This window comes from Prunus mume, linkage group LG4 (genome assembly GCF_029339155.1).
Source record: "Prunus mume cultivar Tortuosa linkage group LG4, ASM2933915v1, whole genome shotgun sequence".
NCBI classification, from domain to species: domain Eukaryota; kingdom Viridiplantae; phylum Streptophyta; class Magnoliopsida; order Rosales; family Rosaceae; genus Prunus; species Prunus mume.
The window spans coordinates 18,269,797-18,291,638 of NC_142701.1; the positions used below are offsets into that span (position 1 = coordinate 18,269,797).

The 21,842-nt window shown below is 38.0% G+C and overlaps 4 protein-coding genes across 4 annotated transcripts; 2 read left to right on the plus strand and 2 right to left on the minus strand.

Annotated features, from left to right (window-relative positions):
• Positions 1–2,230: 2,230 nt before the first annotated feature.
• LOC103329856 (carbonic anhydrase 2-like) lies at positions 2,231–5,558 on the plus strand. Its single transcript, XM_008232377.3, has 10 exons — positions 2,231–2,685; positions 3,435–3,493; positions 3,620–3,769; positions 3,869–3,917; positions 4,009–4,125; positions 4,231–4,284; positions 4,368–4,453; positions 4,575–4,683; positions 4,809–4,967; positions 5,285–5,558. The coding sequence occupies exons 1-10, from the start codon at positions 2,491–2,493 to the stop codon at positions 5,321–5,323; spliced, it is 1,017 nt and encodes a 338-aa protein (XP_008230599.1). The 5' UTR covers positions 2,231–2,490; the 3' UTR covers positions 5,324–5,558.
• A 388-nt stretch (positions 5,559–5,946) lies between these two features.
• Positions 5,947–9,587, minus strand: DEG1 (DegP protease 1). The gene is made up of 8 exons (XM_008232379.2): positions 8,996–9,587; positions 8,756–8,878; positions 7,929–8,100; positions 7,439–7,476; positions 7,058–7,256; positions 6,804–6,956; positions 6,515–6,649; positions 5,947–6,239 (listed from the first exon to the last, which is right to left on the minus strand). Exons 1-8 carry the CDS (start codon positions 9,454–9,456, stop codon positions 6,162–6,164), a joined length of 1,359 nt encoding a protein of 452 aa, XP_008230601.2. The 5' UTR covers positions 9,457–9,587; the 3' UTR covers positions 5,947–6,161.
• A 533-nt stretch (positions 9,588–10,120) lies between these two features.
• Positions 10,121–14,093, minus strand: LOC103329858 (beta-galactosidase). Its single transcript, XM_008232380.2, has 14 exons — positions 13,726–14,093; positions 13,326–13,470; positions 13,167–13,234; positions 12,997–13,050; positions 12,805–12,888; positions 12,622–12,707; positions 12,161–12,241; positions 11,874–12,004; positions 11,599–11,640; positions 11,407–11,483; positions 11,217–11,334; positions 11,054–11,135; positions 10,784–10,856; positions 10,121–10,552 (listed from the first exon to the last, which is right to left on the minus strand). Exons 1-14 carry the CDS (start codon positions 13,812–13,814, stop codon positions 10,384–10,386), a joined length of 1,299 nt encoding a protein of 432 aa, XP_008230602.1. The 5' UTR covers positions 13,815–14,093; the 3' UTR covers positions 10,121–10,383.
• Positions 14,094–16,680: 2,587 nt separating this feature from the next.
• Positions 16,681–21,108, plus strand: AO (L-aspartate oxidase). The gene is given in 10 exon segments (XM_008232381.3): positions 16,681–16,821; positions 16,940–17,012; positions 17,624–17,767; positions 17,933–18,054; positions 18,057–18,286; positions 18,391–18,633; positions 18,893–18,949; positions 19,101–19,181; positions 19,422–19,483; positions 19,860–21,108. Coding segments are annotated over 8 exon segments (1,941 nt in total). The 5' UTR covers positions 16,681–16,821; positions 16,940–17,012; positions 17,624–17,633; the 3' UTR covers positions 20,872–21,108.
• The last annotated feature ends 734 nt before the right edge of the window (positions 21,109–21,842 follow it).

The window sequence follows — 21,842 nt, forward strand, 5'->3', positions numbered from 1 at the left end:
TTATCTTACGATGAATACTGGTTTCATTTCATGCTGACACATCAGAGGTTTCCAAATGGAAGGGGAGAGAGAGAGAGAGGAGCATAATCCAAGAGAGTCCTGTGAAGTGGGGACCAGCATGGCAGCATGTAATCTAAATTTGTACACAAAAAGAGAAATTACAGCTAAATTGTAAATATGTCGCACTCGCATGTATGTAATATGATACCAAAAATGTCGACATAATGTTTGTTAGAAAAGAAAAATGTCGACATATAGAAAGATAGAAATTCATATAATGTTTTGCTCTCTCTCTCTCCCTCTCCCTCTCCCTCTTTGGTGTGGTTACAATTGCGCCCAAACCTACATTGTCCCCATTTTCACTTCTTCTTTTTTCTTTTCTTTTGGTTTCAACCTTTTGATTCTTGATACATAGCCGCTGTTGCCAATCAGCTATTGATGATGCGTTCTGTCCGGCCACTTTATGCTGCTGAGGTGCACACGAGCAGGGAAGCGTTTTGCTCTCGCTACTTTCAATCCCACCTTCCTAAATTAATTCAGTTCGATTCCTAGTAATTTTTCGGTGTGACTTTGAAATTTATTGTCCAACTCTATGAGGCCTATCGACCCAACAACAACTGGGATTTGATGGCACTCTTCGTGCTGAGAGAGGATGACCCAGAAGATAATTTATTTGGCACGACTAGTGATTTACATGATATGCATCGTGAAGCAGCAAAATGGAAGAAAATAAATGGGTACAGTACAGGCATGAACTCATTTACATGCCTTGTTTCTACTTCCTACATGAAATTCTTTTTGCAATTTCCACTTTTATTTAACTGTGTAATTTTGGGATGGGCAGTCATGTTGCAAATTCTATTGTGGGCTTTAGTTGGGCAGCCCAAAACAAATTGCAAGCCCACAAAGGTGAGAGAGTGGAAGCAAAAATTAAAAGAAAAAAAGGTAGACCTAGTAATATCGTTCACGATTCGCTACAAATCGGAAGTAAAGGGTGGAAATCGAAAGTATGCTACAAGTCCAAAAGAAGGTACAGGAGATGCCGACAAAATCCGTAGAATATGTATACCCCAGAGGCAGAGGCAGAGGCAGAGGCAGAAAACAGATAGAAGAGTGAGAAATAATCCACTTTCGACCAACAAAAAAAAAGAAGACGCCAGAATGCACAGGAACCATAAGTTTGAAGTTTTAAGGATAGGACCTTATCTCTATAATCTGTCACCCGTTATGTCCGTCGCATGTCAGCCATTAATTCCATTTCCCCCTACGATAGACAGCCCTAGCACCAGAACCATGTCTTCTTCTTTTTCTTTTTCTTTTTTATTTATTTTAAAAAACTCACATTTAGCTTGCGGTAGTAATATATTCATAGATTAGGATGTAATAAATTAGTCAACTTTATCCACATTGAATATGTGGACGGAGAGTGTAGACATGCGTGTAGCTATTATTGCTTTGGAAATTCAGACAGAATCTTAATATATTTTTAATTTCAGAAAAAGAAAACATCATGGCCTGGCTAGGCTATATATCTAGGCTCTAAAAGTCCCTGAATATTGCATTGCCAGCCACCAACTTCTACAATGAATCAAAATGCAGTAGATTGTTGAGTAGGCAAATGTGAGTCACTTAATTTACTTCCTTTATGAACATACTTGAACTTGTCTATATGCGTGTGTATGTATATATATAGACTCACTGAGTAATTGAGGAAGGGAAGGATATCGGGATGGACGTGAAGGAAGTTAAGGTTCTACCTTAATTGGCAATGTAGGGAGTAGTCCAACTCCGCATTTGCAAGATTTTTTAACCTTCTAATATGAGACATTTTTACCATATTCTCTCAAAATGGTGGAGTGTTTCATGAATGAAATTGTACGTCTTATAGTCTTGTTCAAACTATTAGCTAGGAAGGAGATTAGGAATGAAAGGATAATGTATCTAACTCACTATCGCATTAGTATATACAAATGAGATATATCTAACTTATGCATACTGCATTATTACATATTAGATCGTATTTGATCACTCACTCTCACTCTCACACTCACACTCAGAGAACAATCAACAACGTATATAGGAAGGAATCGGACGGGAGGATCAAGTGGTGTGGACACTATAAGGTTGAAGATAGAAGATAAAAACACCAACGGCATTGTGGCACGTGTCCGAACAAACAACCAAATGCATGGAAGCAGCAATTTACAATGAAGGGAGGAAGAAAATTGTTGGTGTTTGTTATTATTAACTTGTGTGGTGTGGTGGCGACAGGCAGAGGATGGAGAGAGAATAGAGAGATATGCATGGGTTCATCTCCAACGTCCAAACCTCATCCTTGAAGATTAGAAGCTCTCGTTTACCTGGCTTTCGCCATCACAATTTCAATGCAGAGCTAGGCCTTTTGGGTGGATATATCATATTCATATAGACGAGAAGGTGGTGGGTTGGTAGTTCTATAAAGGCAGGAAGGTCCAGTGTTCGTTGCCCACCATGTCTTCAGCTTCGCTAGTTAAGAGCTTCAACCTCACCTCTTCTTCCTCCTCCTCACCCTTCTCTCCTGCTACCAGCAGGAAACCTAGTCCTTGCAGTGTTTCTGCCAGGCTCACTACTTCTCCTGCTTCTCGATCTCCTGCCCCTAGCCTCATCCAAAACAAGCCTGTTTCCTCTGTTCCTGCTCTAACTAGGGTACTATCTCTCTCTCTCTCTCTCTCTCTCAACTAGTACTAAAACTATATAACTATATTATGACAATGTGACTAGCTAACCCTATCTAAGGTCTGCATTTGATCAGAGCTTTTTTTTGCTTTGTTTATCAAACTGACATTTTACAACAACTGTGATTTGATTTGATTTGATTTTGGTTAGAACAACTGTGATTTAATTGATTAACTGGTTTCGTGGCATTTTCCACTCTGGTCTTTGGTTCATGTGGATGAAGTAGTAGAATGAGAATTAATTGCTATATATACGTGTCAAATTATTTATAAATGGAAGTAATCTGTTTTGTTGTCACACAACTAATCCTCTGGTTACCGGGACGACGTGGACGCTGGTCATTGATTCCCCATCATCTCATCACACGGCTGTTTGATTTTCATCACTCAGAAGTGACATGTGTATGGTCAAAATCTAAAAACAAAGAAAAAGGAAAATGACACATGTATGGTACTAATTTTACCATCTCCAATTTTAAAATTGACTGGTGAATGAAAGGTATAAATATTCAGACCTACCTTTCTTGCCACATGCACCAACTTAAGCTAAAACTAGTACTGAAAACGGTGTCGTTGAGTCACTAAGTAAGACAATATATCCCCAGCGGATATCCTTTGTAATCACTGGTTGTTATTGTTTACTGTATGTGAGTATATATGGCAAGTGTAAATCTCTTGTTAACTGACAACATGTTATTTTTCTCTGCGGATATTTTGTAGAAGGAAGAAATGGGAAAGGAATATGAAGAGGCCATTGCATCTCTCCAGAAACTTCTCAGGTACTTTCTTTCTGTTCAACTACTAGTTTGTGTTTGTGTTTGTGTTTGTGTTTGGGATGCATGGGACATTGGGATGGGAGGATTAAAAAATCAGTAAAATGCTTGTTGGGTTAATTGTTCATGCAGTGAGAAGGCAGAGCTGAAAGCTGAAGCAGCATCCAAGGTGGAGCAGATAACAGCCCAATTGCAGACAGTCGATGGCAGCGGCACCAAGACTTATGATGCCGTCGAGAGACTCAAGAGCGGCTTCATTCACTTCAAGAAAGAGAAATATGAGTATGTACACTTGAATGGAGCTCGTATCATATATATTTAGTTCAGCCATGCATTTTGTTTCTTAATTAAATTGGTAAATTTGTGTTTTTCACTTCACAGCACCAACCCAGCTCTGTTCAATGAACTTGCCACAGGCCAATGGCCCAAGGTATAAATTTATATTCATGTATCTGAATGATATTGAGTTTTTTTTTTGCAGTTTGCAGTTTTGAATGAATGAATGTCGTTTGTGTTTGCAGTTTATGTTGTTTGCATGCTCGGATTCCCGGGTTTGCCCATCACATGTTCTGAATATCCAGCCAGGGGAGGCTTTTGTGGTCCGCACAGTTGCTAATTTGGTCCCACCCTTCGATAAGGTTTCATTTCTTCCTTATTAATGATCACATTAACAATTCTAAATTTGTACAAATGAATCAATGACAGTTTCTAATTTTGGAAACCTGGAATTGTTTGAACAACAGACTAGATACTCTGGGACTGGGGCGGCCGTTGAGTATGCTGTTTTGCATCTTAAGGTAATCAATTTCATTCATCTCCAGTTTTTTCTTCCTTTCTGGGTTAACTTAAACTAACTTACTTGATTTGTGTACATAAAAAGGTTCAATACATTGTGGTGATTGGGCACAGCGCTTGTGGTGGGATTAAGGGACTCTTGTCCATCCCAGAAGATGGAAAAACCTCCACGTACGTAAGATTAATTAAGAACAAGGCCGCCTGCCTTTGTTAATCTTAATTATTATTTTTTATTTAACCTTGTTGCTTGATCATGATTCATGTCATGATGATGATGATGATGATGATGCAGTGACTTCATAGAAGACTGGGTGAGCATCGCCTCCCCTGCAGGGAAGAAGGTGAAGGGAGAGCATGGCGCTGATGCTCCCTTCGCTGAATTATGCGGCCATTGTGAAAAGGTCCCCTGCTCTGCTCTGCTTTTCCTCCTCCTCTGTTTTTGCATTGCATCATTGCAATTTGCATGCATGCATGCTTATTAATGAATTAATTTAACAAGAGGAAATGAATGAATGAATGAATGCAGGAGGCGGTGAATGTGTCGATTGGGAATCTGCTGAGCTATCCATTTGTGAGAGATGGTTTGCTGAAGAAAACTCTGGCAATCAAGGGAGGCTACTACGACTTTGTCAAGGGAGGTTTTGAGTTGTGGGATGTTGACTTTAGCTTCTCTCCCTCTCTCTCCGTATGATCCCATCTTCATCTTCAAACCATCCATTTTCTCTTCATCTGCCCTAATAAGTATCCATCCCATTATGTTTCTTTCTTTCTTTCTGCAACTGCAACTGCAATGTAAAATCTAGTATATTTCCCTTCCCTTTCTTCGTGTCTGTTGTTTGTATCTACTACATAGTTCACAAATAAATATATAACGGAGACCACGTTCGTTGTTGGCTTGGCTCCCTCCTTCACCTTGTTTGTTTGACAAAATAAAAAGCACTTTTTCTGGTTTATTTTCGTTAGAGAATACTGCAATTTTTTTTTTCTGGTTTGTTTGTTTAGGTAAAAGAGGTGGCTACCGTACTGCAGTGGAAGCTCTAGGGGCATCACCACCAATTCCATTCCATGGGTTAGAGAGAGAGAGAGAGAGAGAGAGAGAGAGCCTTAGAGATGATGATCATTGCAAACATGTGGCTCCATCTCCTTATCATATGAATCTAATTACGCATATATGATGAATGGGTTATGATAACGTGAATTGGGTTATGTAGACCAACAATTTCAGCCATCTTGCTTTTATCTAAAGTTTGGGTTGTTAATCCCAAGTTCCTCTTAATTTCTTTCTTCTAAGCTTCTGCGTCGGTCGATTATTGGAAATTTTTTCGCACGTCTTATAGAAGGGCTGAAAGCCAACCACGAAACCACAAAAACCAAATCTTATTGCTCCCTCCCTGTCAGACAATTTCCATCTGTTCAAGCCAAACTAATTAAAGACTTGAAATGAAGACAGCAAGGGCAATAAAACCAACATAAACTGCGATGGAAAACATTCACAGCTTTCATTCAAAGCCCTGTCTACTGACTAAATCAGAAAATCCACCCTCCACGCATCCGCAATAGAACAGCATTATCAGACGAACAATGCATTCTCCGTCAATACAATCCCCGTTCTTGTCAAAAGCATTATAAACACGATGTTGTGCAGATAAAAGTTGCTCAGAGAGTTCTTCTACATCATAAACATGGAACTGCCATATCAAGGGTGATGATTAATTACAATAGTTCACAGATATATGTACAACCGGACCCTTTCAAATAAAACCATCAATGCCCAAAAACAAATGGTAATCTGTCCCATTTTTCTTGGTTAACCGAGAATTTCATTAGATCAGAGGCGATTTGTCCCATTTTACATACACAAATCAAAGCATTTGATTGGTCATGTCTCGTCGGCCTTTGGTTCAAGTACAACAGGGATCTTCTCCTTCTGATCACCACGCAACACCTCCACAGTCACCTGCGTTCAAATACTACATTATTATGTTGAACTACATATATAAGCTCGATATTTATAAATAACTAAACTACCCTATTCTTTTTAAGTCCCAAACAAGCTCAGATCAACATTAGTTTGGCCAACAGGAAGCCCATCTGAGACCAGAAATACTAGAAAACCTAGCACCAGATAAGTGGAGAAAAGTTTGCTTGTACTAGGATGCGTCAAGACTTTTTACAGGCTACATATAATCTGGGAAATAATAAGGGACAAAGCGATAGGATGAAAGACCATACCTTATCACCCACTTTACATTGGTCGAGAATTCTATACAAGTCGCTGCCATTGCTGACCTTTTTACCATTCACAGATGTTATAATGTCACCCAAGATGAGTCTGCCATAGGCATCACGCTTGGTTGGTAGCAGTCCCTGCAAATTGGAGGTTTATCAGCTCCAGTTGAATGGAAGCACAACTAACATCTTTTCACAATTCGGTTCTAGTTTAATCATATTATCTACCAAAAGGAAATTAATTTCTGTAGTACAATACTTATATTGGAAAAACAGAAAGGGGAAAGAGTACCGCTTTGCCAGCTGGACCATTTGCTGGTGCGTCTAAGACAAGCACTCCACTGACCCCCAACTGTTCAACAGATTGATCAGGTGCAAACTTAATTCCTAAAACAGGTCTAGTGACCTTCCCAAATCTGACCAACTGGTCAACAATACCATTTACCTGAATATGTAAAAATATTCAAAAGAAAATCAGAAGAATTATCTCAAAAGCATGACAAGAAGGAATGTTAACAGAAGGACCTTCACATGATGTCTACTCACAGTGTCAACTGGAATTGAAAATCCAACACCTGATGATGCACCAGAAGGTGAATATATAGCTGTATTTATCCCGATAAGGCTTCCTGTGCTATCTAGAAGTGGGCCCCCACTATTACCAGGATTAATGGCAGCATCTGTCTGTATAACATCTTGAATTGGACGGCCAGTAGCAGCAGAACTAATTTCTCTGCGAAGCCCACTATAGATAACATGAAAAATGCATCAGTAAAATGCACAGTTTCTCATTGACAGGAATCCACCAGCAGAATGCAAACCTAATGAATAGAAAAGCAACACCATTGCAGTCCATTCAATGCTAGAAGTCATGCATGACTCATCAGTTAAAGACCCAAACAAACATAGAATCAATAGACTATGTACCTGATAACACCAGTTGTAAGAGTATGGTCAAGCCCAAACTGCAAAGTTAAACACAAAATCAAATTGTCAGTTGAGATCGACCATACAGTTTGTCATACTGAAACCTTTCATAGACTTTTGTGAGAGAAGAACATCAACTCTGTTAATAGCTACAGAGAATCTCCTGTTTGATACTAGGTAACTATGTGCACAAGCATGCTGTGGGGCATGCTGTGGGAAAAGCCTTTCTTGAGTACTGATTTTCATTTCCATCTACTTGAACATATATTTTGGTAGAAAAGATGGATAAAATTACTGCATTTAACCTATTCTCTATGGACAATTGAATCAATACATTTTAAGTGAACTAAATGAGTACATCAAGTATCTTAGTAATTCGCAGGTTGTCTATCTGCTTGGTATTTTAAAACTTCATGATATCTCCAACGTATTTGAAATAAAAAGATGAGAGTAATGCAGCAAAACATGTAGGAAATAAAACTATACTTACAGGATTGCCAATAGCAAACACTTTCTGACCAACAAGCAAGTCTGCAGAGACACCAATAGGTATAGGCCTTAGTTTGTCTTTGGGTGCATCAACACGTAAAACAGCAACATCCTTGTCTTGGTCAAATCCAACAACTTTTGCATCAAAAGTTGACTGGTCAGCAAGTGTGACCCTGTAAATAACTAGCAGTGATTTAGATGCAAACCATGAGGAGAGGTTCCATTGTCACTTTTTCAATTAACACTACAAAAGAAAAAGAAAAGAAGACAATAGAGAATCTCTGTCAAACAATCTAATGACGTCAAACCAAAAAATTATCTCAATTTGCAAGCAAAAGATGTCTCACACATGACCAGAGAAAAAATTATACTCAAGAACGGCCCTTAAGAAGAGTGATATGGGGAAGCCAATCAATTAATTGAACATACAGTTCCATAATATCCCCACCACAAACTTTGACAGGATTCTATCGATCCCTCTTCATTCTAATAATCGCATCCTGTACTCTCCAGACTCCATAATTCTAGTGACATGATGCTTAGGTTGAAGAATAAATGGGCCATCACAGAGCCACCTTTTACAACCCATAATGGCATCTAGCCTGTAGGCTATAAACTACAACGAACTTATCAAAATTGAAGGAGGTCCAAACGTATATAGAACTCGTATATCTGTTGTCCACGACATTGATGTTGAGGCAAAGCAGAACTATATTAAATCATCAGATTGTTCTGATACTACAACTTAATTAGAATTGCCGAACCAAAATTTGATGTAACAAAACAGTAAATACATTTCAACGAAGAAAGAATCAGAAACCAACTAACCTGAGATCAGAAGCACCACGAATCACGTGGTAATTGGTGACAACGTGACCGTCTTTATCCCACACAAAGCCTGACCCAGACCCCTGCGGTACCTCAAACACGTCCAAAGTAAACGCATCCTGCCTAAAACCAACAAACACCCACCACCACCGCTTCAAAATCACAATCCCAACCCAAAAGTAGAAACTAAACATAAATTAAAAGTAAGCACAACTGAAAATGGTCAAAGTTAAAAAATACCTGGCTGCAAGATTGGTGATGTAAACAACAGAGGGAGTGTTCTCCTGAAAGAGCTGAACCGTAGCGAGCTCATCGGATTGCAACTTTCTCGGCGGAGTGACCACGAAAGCCGAGGCCGGATCCACATCGGCGATGAAGAGGGACAAAGCTAGAGCTACCGAAGTGCAGAGAATGAGCAGAGAATCCAAGGCGGTCGAGAAGGGGTTCTTGGTGGTGAGCAGAAGCTTGTGGAGGCATGGAGGACAGTAAGTCTTGTACGGGATCAAAGACCTTTTCTGGGTTTTGTGGTGAAGAAGGGAGAGGATAGGTGAGCTTGTTGAGCTGGGGGATTTGTGGAGGGAAATGGATTTGGAGAGAGGAAAAGTAATGAGCTTTCTGTTTGGAAAGCGAGAAAACGAGGGAAGGGAAGAGAAAGTTGGGGAAGAGCGGAAGTTTGTAGAAATGAGTGAAGAAGCAGCCATTTGGGTTTTGGGGACAGCTGCCCTGGAAGGATTGCCTAGTTTGATTCACTTCTTATTAATATCCAAGCTTTCATATAACGAACGAACATTGTAGATTAGTGTAGATTGTACTCTAGTGGGAGAGTTGAGACTGTCATAGTTGAGTGTGAGAGAGTAACTGGATATATAACACAAATAATTGGCAAAAGAAATATTTTTGTTCATGCTTTAGTTCTCCTATTTCAATTTTATTTTTGTAGTTTTAAATCTGAGCAATGCAATTTTATTTTTTATTTTCATATTTAACGGCTAAACTGCCGGCCCAGACAAGTAAAGGTAAGCCCTTTTTGGTTTGCTAGCCTACGAGAATGAAAGAGACCTGCGGCGAAAAGCCCAGAGGGGTTTCCGATATGTCCAAGGGATCAAATTACAACTGTTTTTCAACCTATCCAGGCAATTTCATGCTTACGAAGACCCCAAACACTTACGCTTGAGTAAGTCTTTGTCCACACGCAACGCTCTGTCAATATGGCAAAAGATTTATTTGTCTTCAGCCATTCTATTAATATTCGAACGTTCATATCCTTTTCCTAACAAACATTTTAAGTTTCACATCCTTTTCGTAACAAACTACAAGGATGTTTCAGATTCAATTCAATCCATCCCGATCAATCACTCTAATTCATTTCGATGACTTCAATGGATGGATTATTGTAAAATTATAAAATATGAAACCCAGTTATGGAGTTAAAAGTAAATCCTATGAGTCCCCAAAAGAAGTCGGCATGCATACTCAAAAGACCTACGAATCGAAAGAAGGAAACCAATTGGCAATATGGGGAGTAGCCCAACTCCCCCCATTGCCAGTGCATCAGCAGCCAGGCAAGCTTCAACTCCAAACTCGTGGTTTTGGGCATGCTCATAAAAGTCACAAAGAAAAATGATACTTTACAAGATTTTCCCAAGGGGTCTTAATTCCTTTGGTATGCCGTCAAAATTTCCAGCATTTATATCTGATTGTAGCATCGGTCTTTTCCCAACTTTCCAAACAATGCCTTCTGCCAGGTGCTCCTTATTTGGCGTCAACATTACAAAGTTTGGATCGGCTCTTTGATAACTGCAAAATGGTTCAAACAATCAATTCATTTTACGGCAGACAAGTTCCATATACCTTCAGGAACATTATCACAAAATGAAGAGTGTCGCATATCCTATTTTGAAACAAAACGCACTACATGCCCTTGAGGTACTCTGGACTAGGACCAAATGGATGGCCATTGACCATGTACATTCGCCAAAATAGGATAGTTTATCCAAATATGGAAAAACAAGAAACAAATGAACGAACCTGGCTTGTCTAAGATTCTCAACGCGAATGCCAAAACCATAACCTGTCTCCCCAACAGCGTGATCTCTGGTAGCTGCAATACACAAGGGGTCAGTTTGTACTCATTCAGTACTTGGACAAGCACATTCACATGCAAAGCAGGACTTCTTCTATGTCATTCAGGCCCAAATCCAAGACCATTGGTGACTTTTTGTATAGCATAGTAATCTTGGCAATAAAATGTTTCCTGATTTTATAATGTGGTCATAAAAATTTACCAATTAGAGATACCTGAAATGCTGAATGTGAAAGAAGGTTTCCACCATGATTTAAATGCCAACGCTATAGATGAGCTGAGAGGGCCCACCTTTCCCTGCATGGATGAATAATGAGTGTTTCATAAACTTGACATGATCCAAAAATTGCAAGCACAAGATTACATTGAATATGCTACCTTCAGCAAAAAGTTCTTATTGGCTTGCCAGGATGCAGCTACTTGAAAGGTGGAATCAGGGACTTGAGGTACATAGCTTGATTCTGGTACATCGTTTGACGATTTGGTATCATCAACCCTTTAAAACAGCATCACAATATAATAAATTATCACCAAATTTGTTGCATATCAAATATATTTGATTATTTACCTGGTCTGCAATTCAAAGCCAAAATCGATATAATTCGTAATTCCAACTACTTCATTTTCTTCGAGGGGGTTTTTCACCTGTTTAGTTAAAGCAGTTCAAAGTTAGTCAGTACAGTATAGGCTGATTTAAATACACAAATTAAATTAAAAAGAACTTTTCTGTAGCATATAACAAACCAGGGATAGACAATACCCGTCTTTGGACCACCACATGTTGATAGAATGAGGCAATGAACTGCAGTATAAAAATCAATGCTTGAGATCCACAAAGAGGTATAGAACATGCTGTCAATTATGATTTAGAACTCGAGAATCTAGCATTGGAACACAACCATGCATAGATAGAGCAATTAACTTCAAGTTTTTGAGCTGCTAGGAAAACTATTGAATGTTAGCTCCTAAAACACTTGAGACTTCGATGGAATCAATTAAACTTAACAAATGTATCAAAACTATACAAAAATAAACCTGAGAACTTTTTGATAGCTCGAGACCAAAGTTGAATGATGGACTCAAAGGGCTGCTTGATCCCACTCCATAACCGATTGCACAACTCCAATTCTTTAAATTTCTGTATTTTTTACCTTCTTTACTCCCATCTAAAAAGAATTAACCAACAAGATTTACATTTGAAATAAAATTGTATTAAGATCCTTTAACATATAAATAAGCAACATCAAAATAAGACAAAAGAACTTCATTCAATCGTTCAGGGCCAAAGGCTCCAGTTATGAGAAGGCATATGAGTGGCTTACATTCAGGCTCATACTGCACCCCGGCTGTTAGTCTTCCCATCTTGCTCACCAACCATGCCCTTCTTGGACATTCATCTTTCACTGCAGAAAAAGATAGTTACATAGTACACAAGGTTTCCACTGCACCTAGTAAGTGCAGATAGAAATGATGACTCCAGAGTTCTTTCCCCTTCTAAAATTCAGATGATGCAAAATTGCAATCACGAGTTATAAAATAGCCATTCTCCGAAGTTTCCAGAGCAGCCAAACAAGAGTCTACCCAGCAACATTTCTTTTATTTTCCTGCTTTTTATTAGAGGAGTTGATAACATCTTACTTCACATCCTTACCAGATAAACTTGATAGCTATGCCATAATTTAAATATTACCAAAAATTAACTGAATGTTCAGAACAACAATACAGGTAAGTATAACTCATATGGGAAAAAAAAACTCATAAAATTGAAATTCAGGTTACATACTGGAGAAGGGCATGGCTGTGGCTCCAATTGACAAGTTTGTGGAGCCATATCTCAATCCCATAACACCAAAGTCTTCAGAAGTTATTCTGCATCAGTAGTGAGCTCTGTAAATATTATACATTCATGTGTATGTGCACCAACTATCCCAAAAGTCATTTGGAATTTTTATCAAAAGGTTTTTACCTTTTTTTCAGAAGCATTGGGAAAATTCCGAACGCTCCAAATCCATATTTAGGGTAGTAAGCACAGGCCCTCATTTGCAAAGTCCTAAAGTGACAGAAAGTATGGCAATATATAAGTAAATAACATGGCTCTGAATATGAAAAACCGAGAGATTAAAAGACAAAAATGACACTTGAGAGAGATGTTCCTTACGGATCAGTGTTCGATACGAAGAGGTCCATGAATGTATGAGGATCATCAACATCACTGCTCAATGAAATAAGCATTACGAAATTGTTTATGTCACTACATGTACGTCCAACGTATCGCCCAGAAAAAAGGCAATTCATGTACAATGGGAATCTGAATCTACTTCAAAGTACCTTTGCCAGCGGAAAAATGCATTTCCAACAATACTCTCCTCGGGTTTGTGATCAAGTGGTCCTGAAACCTAAACATGTTAAGGAAAACGGGAAGATATTTCCCGTGGATTCAAACCATCAACTTTGAAATTTCAGATTCAGCTAAATCACGAAGGATACAGTTGCAACCAAATCGACATGAGGATCATCTATGGGCTTTAGCATGATCATTGTGCTAAAATGCCTTGCTTGTTCAAAATAATCGTCAAACAGACATTTCAAAGCAAGCTTCCCAAACAACAAGTCATATGATGACTCCAACATCCTGCATCAAAATTACTCACAATATAAAACAATATTTTGAATATATATATATATATATATACATAACAATTTAATTGCAGAAAATCAAATGCTGGCCAATTTCAACCAGGAGTGGTATTCATAAGCAAGCAGTGAAGACCAGTATTCAACATAGCTAAGGGCTTATGCACTGGCAAAAAGAGCCTTGTGCTAAAAAATTGAAATGAAAAATAATGAGTCGAGAATGGGAGCATAGGAGGTGTAATTAGAGCAGAACCTGGTGCGGGCTGCGAGAGGAGGAAAGTCGAAGAGAGGTGGGACCAGCACCATAGGCGGTGGTGGCTCCTTGTTCATCAAGTTCCCCATATCTATCTGCTTCGCTTTGCTAACAATGTCAATGCTAGGGTTTCTGAGTATTGAATGGATACATGGACATGGAAGATGAGGAAGAAGAAGAAGAAAACAGTAAAGAGATTGTTGCTTGTTACTTGTGATTCCGTTTTTAGGAGCGAAAGTTGCGAGATTGGCTTTACTTTACAATAAAAAATTAGAAAATGAAATTACGAAACCGCGCCCGCGCATATCTCCACTCCAGACTGCAGAGGAAAAGGCTCAAACCTCGATGACCGTTTCAACGCTCCCACCTACGTGGCAGGTCCAGGTGGCACTCCAAACTCTCAAGTGACACGTCACTCAAAGCCCCAAAGTTTCCTTTTCACTTCTATTGGGCCTCTAATGAGGGCCAGAGGGCCCAAGACTCATTAACATCTTGGAAGAAAACTCATTAAGGGCTAAGGTCCATTGGCCCATAAATAACTTTTTTAAAATTTCGTCAGTAGAATATTAGGAAAATAGGAAATCAAACGCAAATGCTCGTATTAGTTTGGAGTATGACTAACTCCTTGAGCTACAAACATCTTGCGACTATGATTAATTTTTAAAAAATAAATGTGTACATACACACAATATCATTAAACTTTTATAAGAAGAAAAAAACATAAAAGTTATATCGCAGTTTAAAGCCTAGAGTTTCATAAAATAAAATAAAAATCCAAGTATTTTCTTTATGTTCACTCATTTTAGTACTTATGTTACCTAGTTCACATGCTAATGAGTTTTAGGTTATGTAAAATCAAGCAACTCATGTCATTTCAATCATTTTCTAATGAAACAAAACTAGCCTAAACAATGTTCCACTTCCATTCAATTGTCTTTGTCCCTATTGAATTTTTTCTGTGCAGCTTACTGCTTTTGTTTGGCCTCAAACTTCAAAGAAAGTTCCTCTCGACTCTAGAGTTGTCTTGCTAATTTAAAGACAAGTTTTGGATGGTGATCGACGATCACAATTAATTTTTGTCTCTATCTTTCCGAGTGACCTAAAGACACATAAAAAAAAAAAAAAGTGGGCCATACAAAAGACATGTCATTACTTAACGGATTTTTGACAGTCAACTTAACAAAAAGCTTAAATTGATCATATTTGAAAACAATGGGTGTAAAGTGATGAAATTGAAACTCAATGGTCCATATTTAGAATGGCCCTAAACCTTGAGCAAGGTCTTTTGAGGGAGCTTCTACAATGAAGAGTTTAGAGTGATGAGCTTATTTGAGGCGGGGTTCAATCTTACCATCAAACCATTTAAAATGTTTAAGTCCATTGATTTTCTCACATTTGTTGATGGTGGGATTGAAACCCTCAAATAAGCTCCTCACTCTAAGCTCCTTATTATAGCCTTTTAGGTCTTTTGATAGCCCAATAACATAAATACAAATTTATAAATAAACCCAATTAGTATTTATAAAAAAAACCAAGCAATAAAATAGAAAAACCCAAAGTCAACTTTTTGGGTGTGTTTTAAATGTTTATGTTCACTCATTTCAATATTTATGTTACCCAACTCACATTTTGCTAATGTTTTAGTGAAACTCCCTTTAGGTTATGTAAAATCAAGCAACTCATGTCATTTCAATCATTTTCTAATAAAACGAAACTAGCATAGACGCATGATGTTCCACTTCCATTCATTCGTTTTTGTCCCTATCGAATTTTTTCGGTGCATCCTACTATTTTGTTTGTCCTCAAACTTCAAAGAAAGTTCCTCTCGACTCTAGAGTTGTCTCGCTAATTTAAAACAAGTTTTGAACAGTGATCACAATTTATTTTTGTTCCTATCTCTCTTTTCAAGTGACCTACTACGTAAAAGAAGAGAAAAACACAAAAGGACATTGAATCTGTCACATAAAAGTATTCAGCATGGTAAGTTTGAACCGATGGTTAAATATAAGGAAGTATACTATAAAATGACCTAACATGTCAATAATGATGTATAGAATTCCAATTTGAATTTGATTCCTAACGAATGAAATTCTGTGGTATACATCGTTACGGTCCTACTTCAACAGTTGGACTAGGTTTCTATTTGCATGTATATGGTAACAAAATGAGACCCCACCCACCCAGTCCACCACATTGGTGGTTTTTTTTTTCCACTTCGGGTGGCCAATCCATGGTCACTTTTTCAAGATTATGCTCTAGTGGCTCTAATTTCTCATGAATATACCACGAAGCTGTCTTATATTTTTCCCTGACCTTTTTTGACCAAGCTAAAGTTGATCAACTGCCTCCTCAGCTTTTGAATGGACAAAAACGCCACACTCATTACAATTAGCCACCGACTTAAATTATTAAACAACACTGATTTTGCCAATTAATTCCAACCAATTTTTATTATTTTATTTAATGACCATTTAACAAGATTTTGGTTTTTCAAAGGAAAAAAAGAATAAGAAAATAAATTATACTACCACTCGTCTTCTTGCTTACCATTTTCTATCGCATAGTGGAATGTCATGGTCCAACTCCAAAAGAATCATTTCATTGTCTTGTCTATTCTTAACTTTTATATTCAAATGGTTCAATGGAAATTAAAAAAAAAAGTTATCCCATTTTAGTTAGGATAAACTACGAGTACGAGTTTTTTTCTAGTAGAACATTCTAAATAATATCAGGAAGTTCCTCATATTTTGAGCTCTCTATATGTTTATATTTCACATCAAGAGCGAGATTTTAATTTAGTAAATTTCAAATAAAGTGTAGATACATTTTCAAATCATGATTTTTATTTATTATTTTTAGTTGAACACAATTTTTAATGTTTTTGTTTGGCTGAATAACAATATTTAATGGTTAATGGTATATGTTAATATTAATAATCAAGTAACCGTCATTAATGAGGACAAAATCTCAGCACAAAAAAAAAACAAAAATGTAAAAGCAAGGGGATGGCTGCACATAAGGAAAGTATGGCGCGAAGTTCGACGATGGTTCTCTAGCTACAAAAAGCTCCAAGCTTGGGCGTTGAATCTCGTGAATGTAGGGAATCTTTCCACCTCTTCATCTTTCTCTTTTCCAATCGGCAATTTCATAATTATGTTCTTATGTTCAAAATCTATTTGTTTCTTTTGGGTTAAATTCATTCCTTGAAAAGCAGCAAGGCCCAAATTCAGATACGTTTCGTCTGTCACCCGGCAGAGTGTCTGAAATACTTGGTTAGAACAATCTCTGTAAGTACTGAGGTTCAACTGTTTGGTTCTACGTTTTCAATGGGTTCTTGAATATGCCAATATGGTGTGGGCTTGTCTAAATTCAAAACTTTTTTGGTGGGTTATTGAATCTGGGCTTTGTTCATCAGTATGCTGATATGTTCAGTTTTCATTTTTGTTTCTTCTTTTTGTTTTTGGGTGAAATAACTTTCTCGGTTGCATGTTTTGAGTCATGAGCATGACACCTCTGCTTGGATGATGGGTGTTTCTGGTTAATTCAGATAATAACTTCTGCTTAATCCAGCTGTTTTATTTCTTCTCTTTTGTTGCACTTCTTTTTACTAGTGTTGGGATGTTTTTTATTTTTGGCGAGATACAAAACGGGATCTAAAAAGTGTCAACCTTGGTTGGTGATATTCTTGTCCTTTTTATATACATCTTTGCTGATGATGAATCAGCTTATAATTTTAGTCCTTTGGTTAGTAGGTTCGTTTTACTCTTTTTTTCTTTCCAGTTCTATGATGATCAGATTGTGTGTAAATTTTATATTATTTTTCTAGATACAACTACATACAGATTCTTAGTTACAGTTGCTGATATGTTTTTCTTCCCTTAATCTTGTTAACCTTCAGAAAGATTGCAATGACAACTTGTATACCTGCTGGAAGTGGCAAACTGCATTATAGGGTGAGGGACTTTAAGGGACAAGGTTGTAGAAAGGCTTCCTGGGTTTCCAGTGTGACATTCAATGGAAGCACACATAAAGAGCTTTCGTGGTATGGTACCTGATTACTGCCTTGGTCCTGTAGTTAATTTATATAAGACTTTTACTTTGTTTTTTCATGTACAAAACTCCACATTCTTCTGAAGTTGATGTCCCTGCTGGTCCACGATATAGATCTTTTTATGCCTCACTTATGCTTTATTTCAAAATTATCCAGGTCAGCTGGGGCATCAAAGTTCTTGCAGATCCAGAGATGTAACTTTTCTCAATATCCAATTAATGAGAACTCAAAGTCCTTAAGAACAGTCACTGTATCAAGCCTGAGAGATGATTCCACTAAGTTTTTGATTTTGCCGTTATTGGTAGTGGAGTTGCTGGCCTTCGTTATGCTCTTGAAGTGGCAAAACATGGATCTGTTGCTGTGATTACCAAAGCTGAGCCTCACGAGAGCAATACAAACTATGCTCAAGGTGGTGTTAGTGCTGTGTTGTGCCCTTCGGATTCTGTGGAGAGTCATGTACAGGATACAATTGTAGCAGGGGCTTATCTATGCGACGAGGAGACTGTCAGAGTATGTTATTGGACTTATAAGTTGACACAAATAAGTTGCAGATGACAATTGATTATTGTGAATAAGTTGCAGATGATAAATGATTATTGTGATATTTTGTCCAGGTTGTCTGTACAGAAGGACCTGAAAGAATTAGAGAATTAATTGCAATGGGGGCATCATTCGACCATGGGGAGGATGGAAACTTGCACTTAGCAAGAGAGGGGGGTCATTCTCATCACAGAATTGTTCATGCTGCTGATATGACTGGAAGGGAGATTGAACGGGCTCTGTTGGAGGCAGTTCTTAAGGATCCTAATATCTTCATGTTTGAACACCACCTTGCAATAGATTTGCTAACTTGTCAGGTTTACTTTTTCCTCATGCTTTGTTTGTGAAAGTGTGTTTCACTTGCTTCTGCACAAATTGGCTTTAGAGGATTGACTTTCAGAAAGGCAACTAGGTTCTATCATAGTATTAACTCTAACACACACCTAGGAACTAAGTGAAAGCTTTGGTGGTCTAAATTAGCTCCATGCTGATTTGATATATTTAAAATTGATTGTAGGAATTGTATGAATACTTTTCCGTTTTTACTAACAGAAAAATGTATTTCTGGCAATACAGGATGGTTCTGACACAGTTTGTCTTGGTGTTGACACTTTGAATACAGAAACACAAGAGGTGACTACAATTTGCCGCACATTCTCTTTAAGGTTTTGTAGGGGAATATTTTGCTAGAAGAAATCTATACCATCATCCTCCTTGCCTTTGTCCGTTAATGGAAACACATATCCATATTTGTTTACAAAATTCCCTTATTTTGCACTTTCAGGTGATACGATTTATTTCAAAGGTGACTTTACTTGCGTCTGGTGGGGCTGGGCAAATCTATCCGACAACTACAAATCCTCCGGTACTTATGTTTTTGAAGTACACCTCTAATTTTTTTTCCCTCTGTATATTCTAGAACAAAGATGCAATTCTTTTATTTAAGTAGTTAAGAGACAAAATTGAGTGATTGTAGAAAAATATAATCAGAGAATGATTACCTGTTTTATCATAAGTAAAATGCTCTATCTGATTGCTTGTGATGTGTGCCTGTTTTATCATAAGTAAAATGCTCTATCTGATTGCTTGTGATGTGTTCTTATAGGTGGCCACAGGGGATGGAATTGCTATGGCTCATAGAGCTCAAGCTGTGATTTCCAACATGGAGTAAGTAAACACATCAATAATCTGAATTTTTTTTTGAGAAAAAAAAAACTGTGTTGCAAATATGGGTTAATTGATTATGCGAGACAATCAAAGGGCCATTTCGAAAATTTGGTAAAAACATTACAACTTTGTTCCATAGCGCTTCCGCTCACAAGTTTTTCTTCTAGTATGGTTCAAACTTATAATACTCTGCTAGTGCCCAAATTGGCAAATTAGTTTTGAATGATCCTCCAGTGGCAAAACCCATGTTGTCATGATTTGTAAGGGTGGAACTTGATATTGGATAAGCTATGTAGCTTTAAGTGTAATATTGTAGGCTTTTGAAATTGTTAGCTATCCCCCTTTTATGTTTTTATGGTTTGTTTTTCTTTCACAGGTTTGTTCAGTTCCATCCTACAGCCTTAGCTGATGAAGGCCTTCCTGCCAAACCTACCAAGGCTCGAGAAAATGCATTTCTCATCACTGAAGCCGTCAGGGGTGATGGAGGCATCCTCTACAATTTAGACATGGAAAGGTTCATGCCACTCTATGATGAACGAGCAGAACTTGCTCCCAGGGATGTGGTGGCAAGAGGCATAGACGACCAGCTTAAAAAGCGTAATGAAAAGTATGTGCTACTTGATATAAGTCACAAGCCGAGGGAAAAAATTCTCTCACACTTCCCCAACATAGCAGCTGAGTGCCTTAAGTATGGCTTGGACATAACTCGTCAGCCAATTCCAGTGGTTCCTGCTGCTCATTATATGTGTGGGGGAGTCCGTGCTGGACTTCAGGGAGAGACAAATGTACGGGGCCTGTATGTGGCAGGTGAAGTTGCTTGCACAGGTTTGCATGGAGCAAACCGTCTTGCTAGTAACTCATTGCTTGAAGCTCTAGTTTTTGCACGAAGAGCAGTCCAGCCGTCAATTGATCACATGAAGAGCTCTAGCCTCGACTCCAGTGCTTCAAATTGGTGGTCCAGACCAGTTGTGCCTGTATCACTTGAGAGCAATGTCATCAACAAAATTTTGACAATGACCAGAGAAATAAGAAAAGAAGTGCAATCAATCATGTGGAAGTATGTCGGAATTGTTCGGTCTACGACAAGGCTTGAAGCAGCAGAGCAAAAGATTTGTGATCTAGAGGCTAAATGGGAGGAATACTTATTTCAGCTAGGATGGGAACGCACAATGGTGGGGCTTGAGGCTTGTGAAATGAGGAACTTTTTCTGTTGTGCAAAGCTAGTGGTGAGCAGTGCTCTTGCTAGGCATGAGAGCCGTGGACTTCACTACACAATTGATTTTCCTCATCTTGAGGAAAGTAAGAGGCTACCTACAGTAATATTCCCTTGTTCATCTGTACGGACTTCATGGAGTTCACGACAACTACACAAACAGCCAATTTGTTAGGAAGTGCAATTGTCATGCTAATATTTTAAAATTATAGGGTTCTCATGATCATCAATGTCTCAAGTTTTGGCCTCCAGAACCGTTTTGGTTGGGGGTTGAAGCATCCGCAATTTAAGCAGCTTCTGGTGAAAGCCGCACCAGGTTGCACCTTTTTACTTTTGGTTTATAATTCCTTTTACCTACTATACTTGTTTACTGATTCTTTGTTTAAATAAAAGAAAGAAAATTTCAGCAGAATTGGTGACATATACTTTGGCATTATGCCATTGTCACATTATACATTATTGATATCAGAAGAGTGTCAACCCAAAGACAGATCGTTTGTTCACATATGCTGTATAACCTATAAGTGGGTTCTTCATCTTCCCGACTGAAAAAGATGGCCTGCAGTTTCAGAGAGCTCCTGATGTTTCTTTCTTATAGGGTTAGCTGTTATCGATATCCCGAATACAAGTAATGCTAGGGCCATCTGCTGCATTTTTCATTTCGCCTTCTGATGATTGCATTGCTAATGCCTAATGCAAGCAATCCACAACTACAGGGAGTTCTTTCTCAACTTTGCTAGGAATCAGGTTAAAAACCCAAGGTTGTACTGGAAAAATCCCTTTAAGCTGATGATGATCAACTTATCAGGATGGTATGAAAAAGGGGATGAAATACAAGATGGAAGTTGAGTGTTGTTCATTTCAATGAATATGTTTTTGCTCTCTTTTTGAAGGCAACAAAAACAGAAAAACTGGTTGAAAACTATTTACATCCAGTTAATACTTTTTCTCGAGCAAAAGAAAAAAAAAACCGCTGGGATAAAATTAAAAGCATATTACTTAGTGACAATTACATTATAATCCTGCCCAAAATGTTATGTTTACAGCATAACCCTCAAAATCTACAGAGGATTAATATGTGCTCATTATGTTTACCGAAGCAGAATCTACAGAGGATTTACAATTTTACATTACTGTTATTTTATT

Bases quoted from the DNA above. Each gene is read 5' to 3' on its own strand.
- LOC103329858 (XM_008232380.2), bottom strand. From the start codon at position 13,814: ATGGGGAACTTGATGAACAAGGAGCCACCACCGCCTATGGTGCTGGTC. The intron at 13,235-13,325 runs GTATCCTTCGTG...TAACATGTTTAG, and splicing joins ATGTCGATTTGGTTGCAACT to GTTTCAGGACCACTTGATCA. The intron at 11,136-11,216 runs GTAGCATATTCA...TCATCCATGCAG, and splicing joins ATAAGAACTTTTTGCTGAAG to GGAAAGGTGGGCCCTCTCAG.
- DEG1 (XM_008232379.2), bottom strand. From the start codon at position 9,456: ATGGCTGCTTCTTCACTCATTTCTACAAACTTCCGCTCTTCCCCAACT. The intron at 8,101-8,755 runs GTTAGTTGGTTT...AGTTATTTACAG, and splicing joins CGTGGTGCTTCTGATCTCAG to GGTCACACTTGCTGACCAGT. The intron at 6,650-6,803 runs GTACTCTTTCCC...TCCAATTTGCAG, and splicing joins ATGGTCCAGCTGGCAAAGCG to GGACTGCTACCAACCAAGCG.
- LOC103329856 (XM_008232377.3), top strand. From the start codon at position 2,491: ATGTCTTCAGCTTCGCTAGTTAAGAGCTTCAACCTCACCTCTTCTTCC. The intron at 2,686-3,434 runs GTACTATCTCTC...GATATTTTGTAG, and splicing joins CTGTTCCTGCTCTAACTAGG to AAGGAAGAAATGGGAAAGGA. The intron at 3,494-3,619 runs GTACTTTCTTTC...TTGTTCATGCAG, and splicing joins TCTCTCCAGAAACTTCTCAG to TGAGAAGGCAGAGCTGAAAG.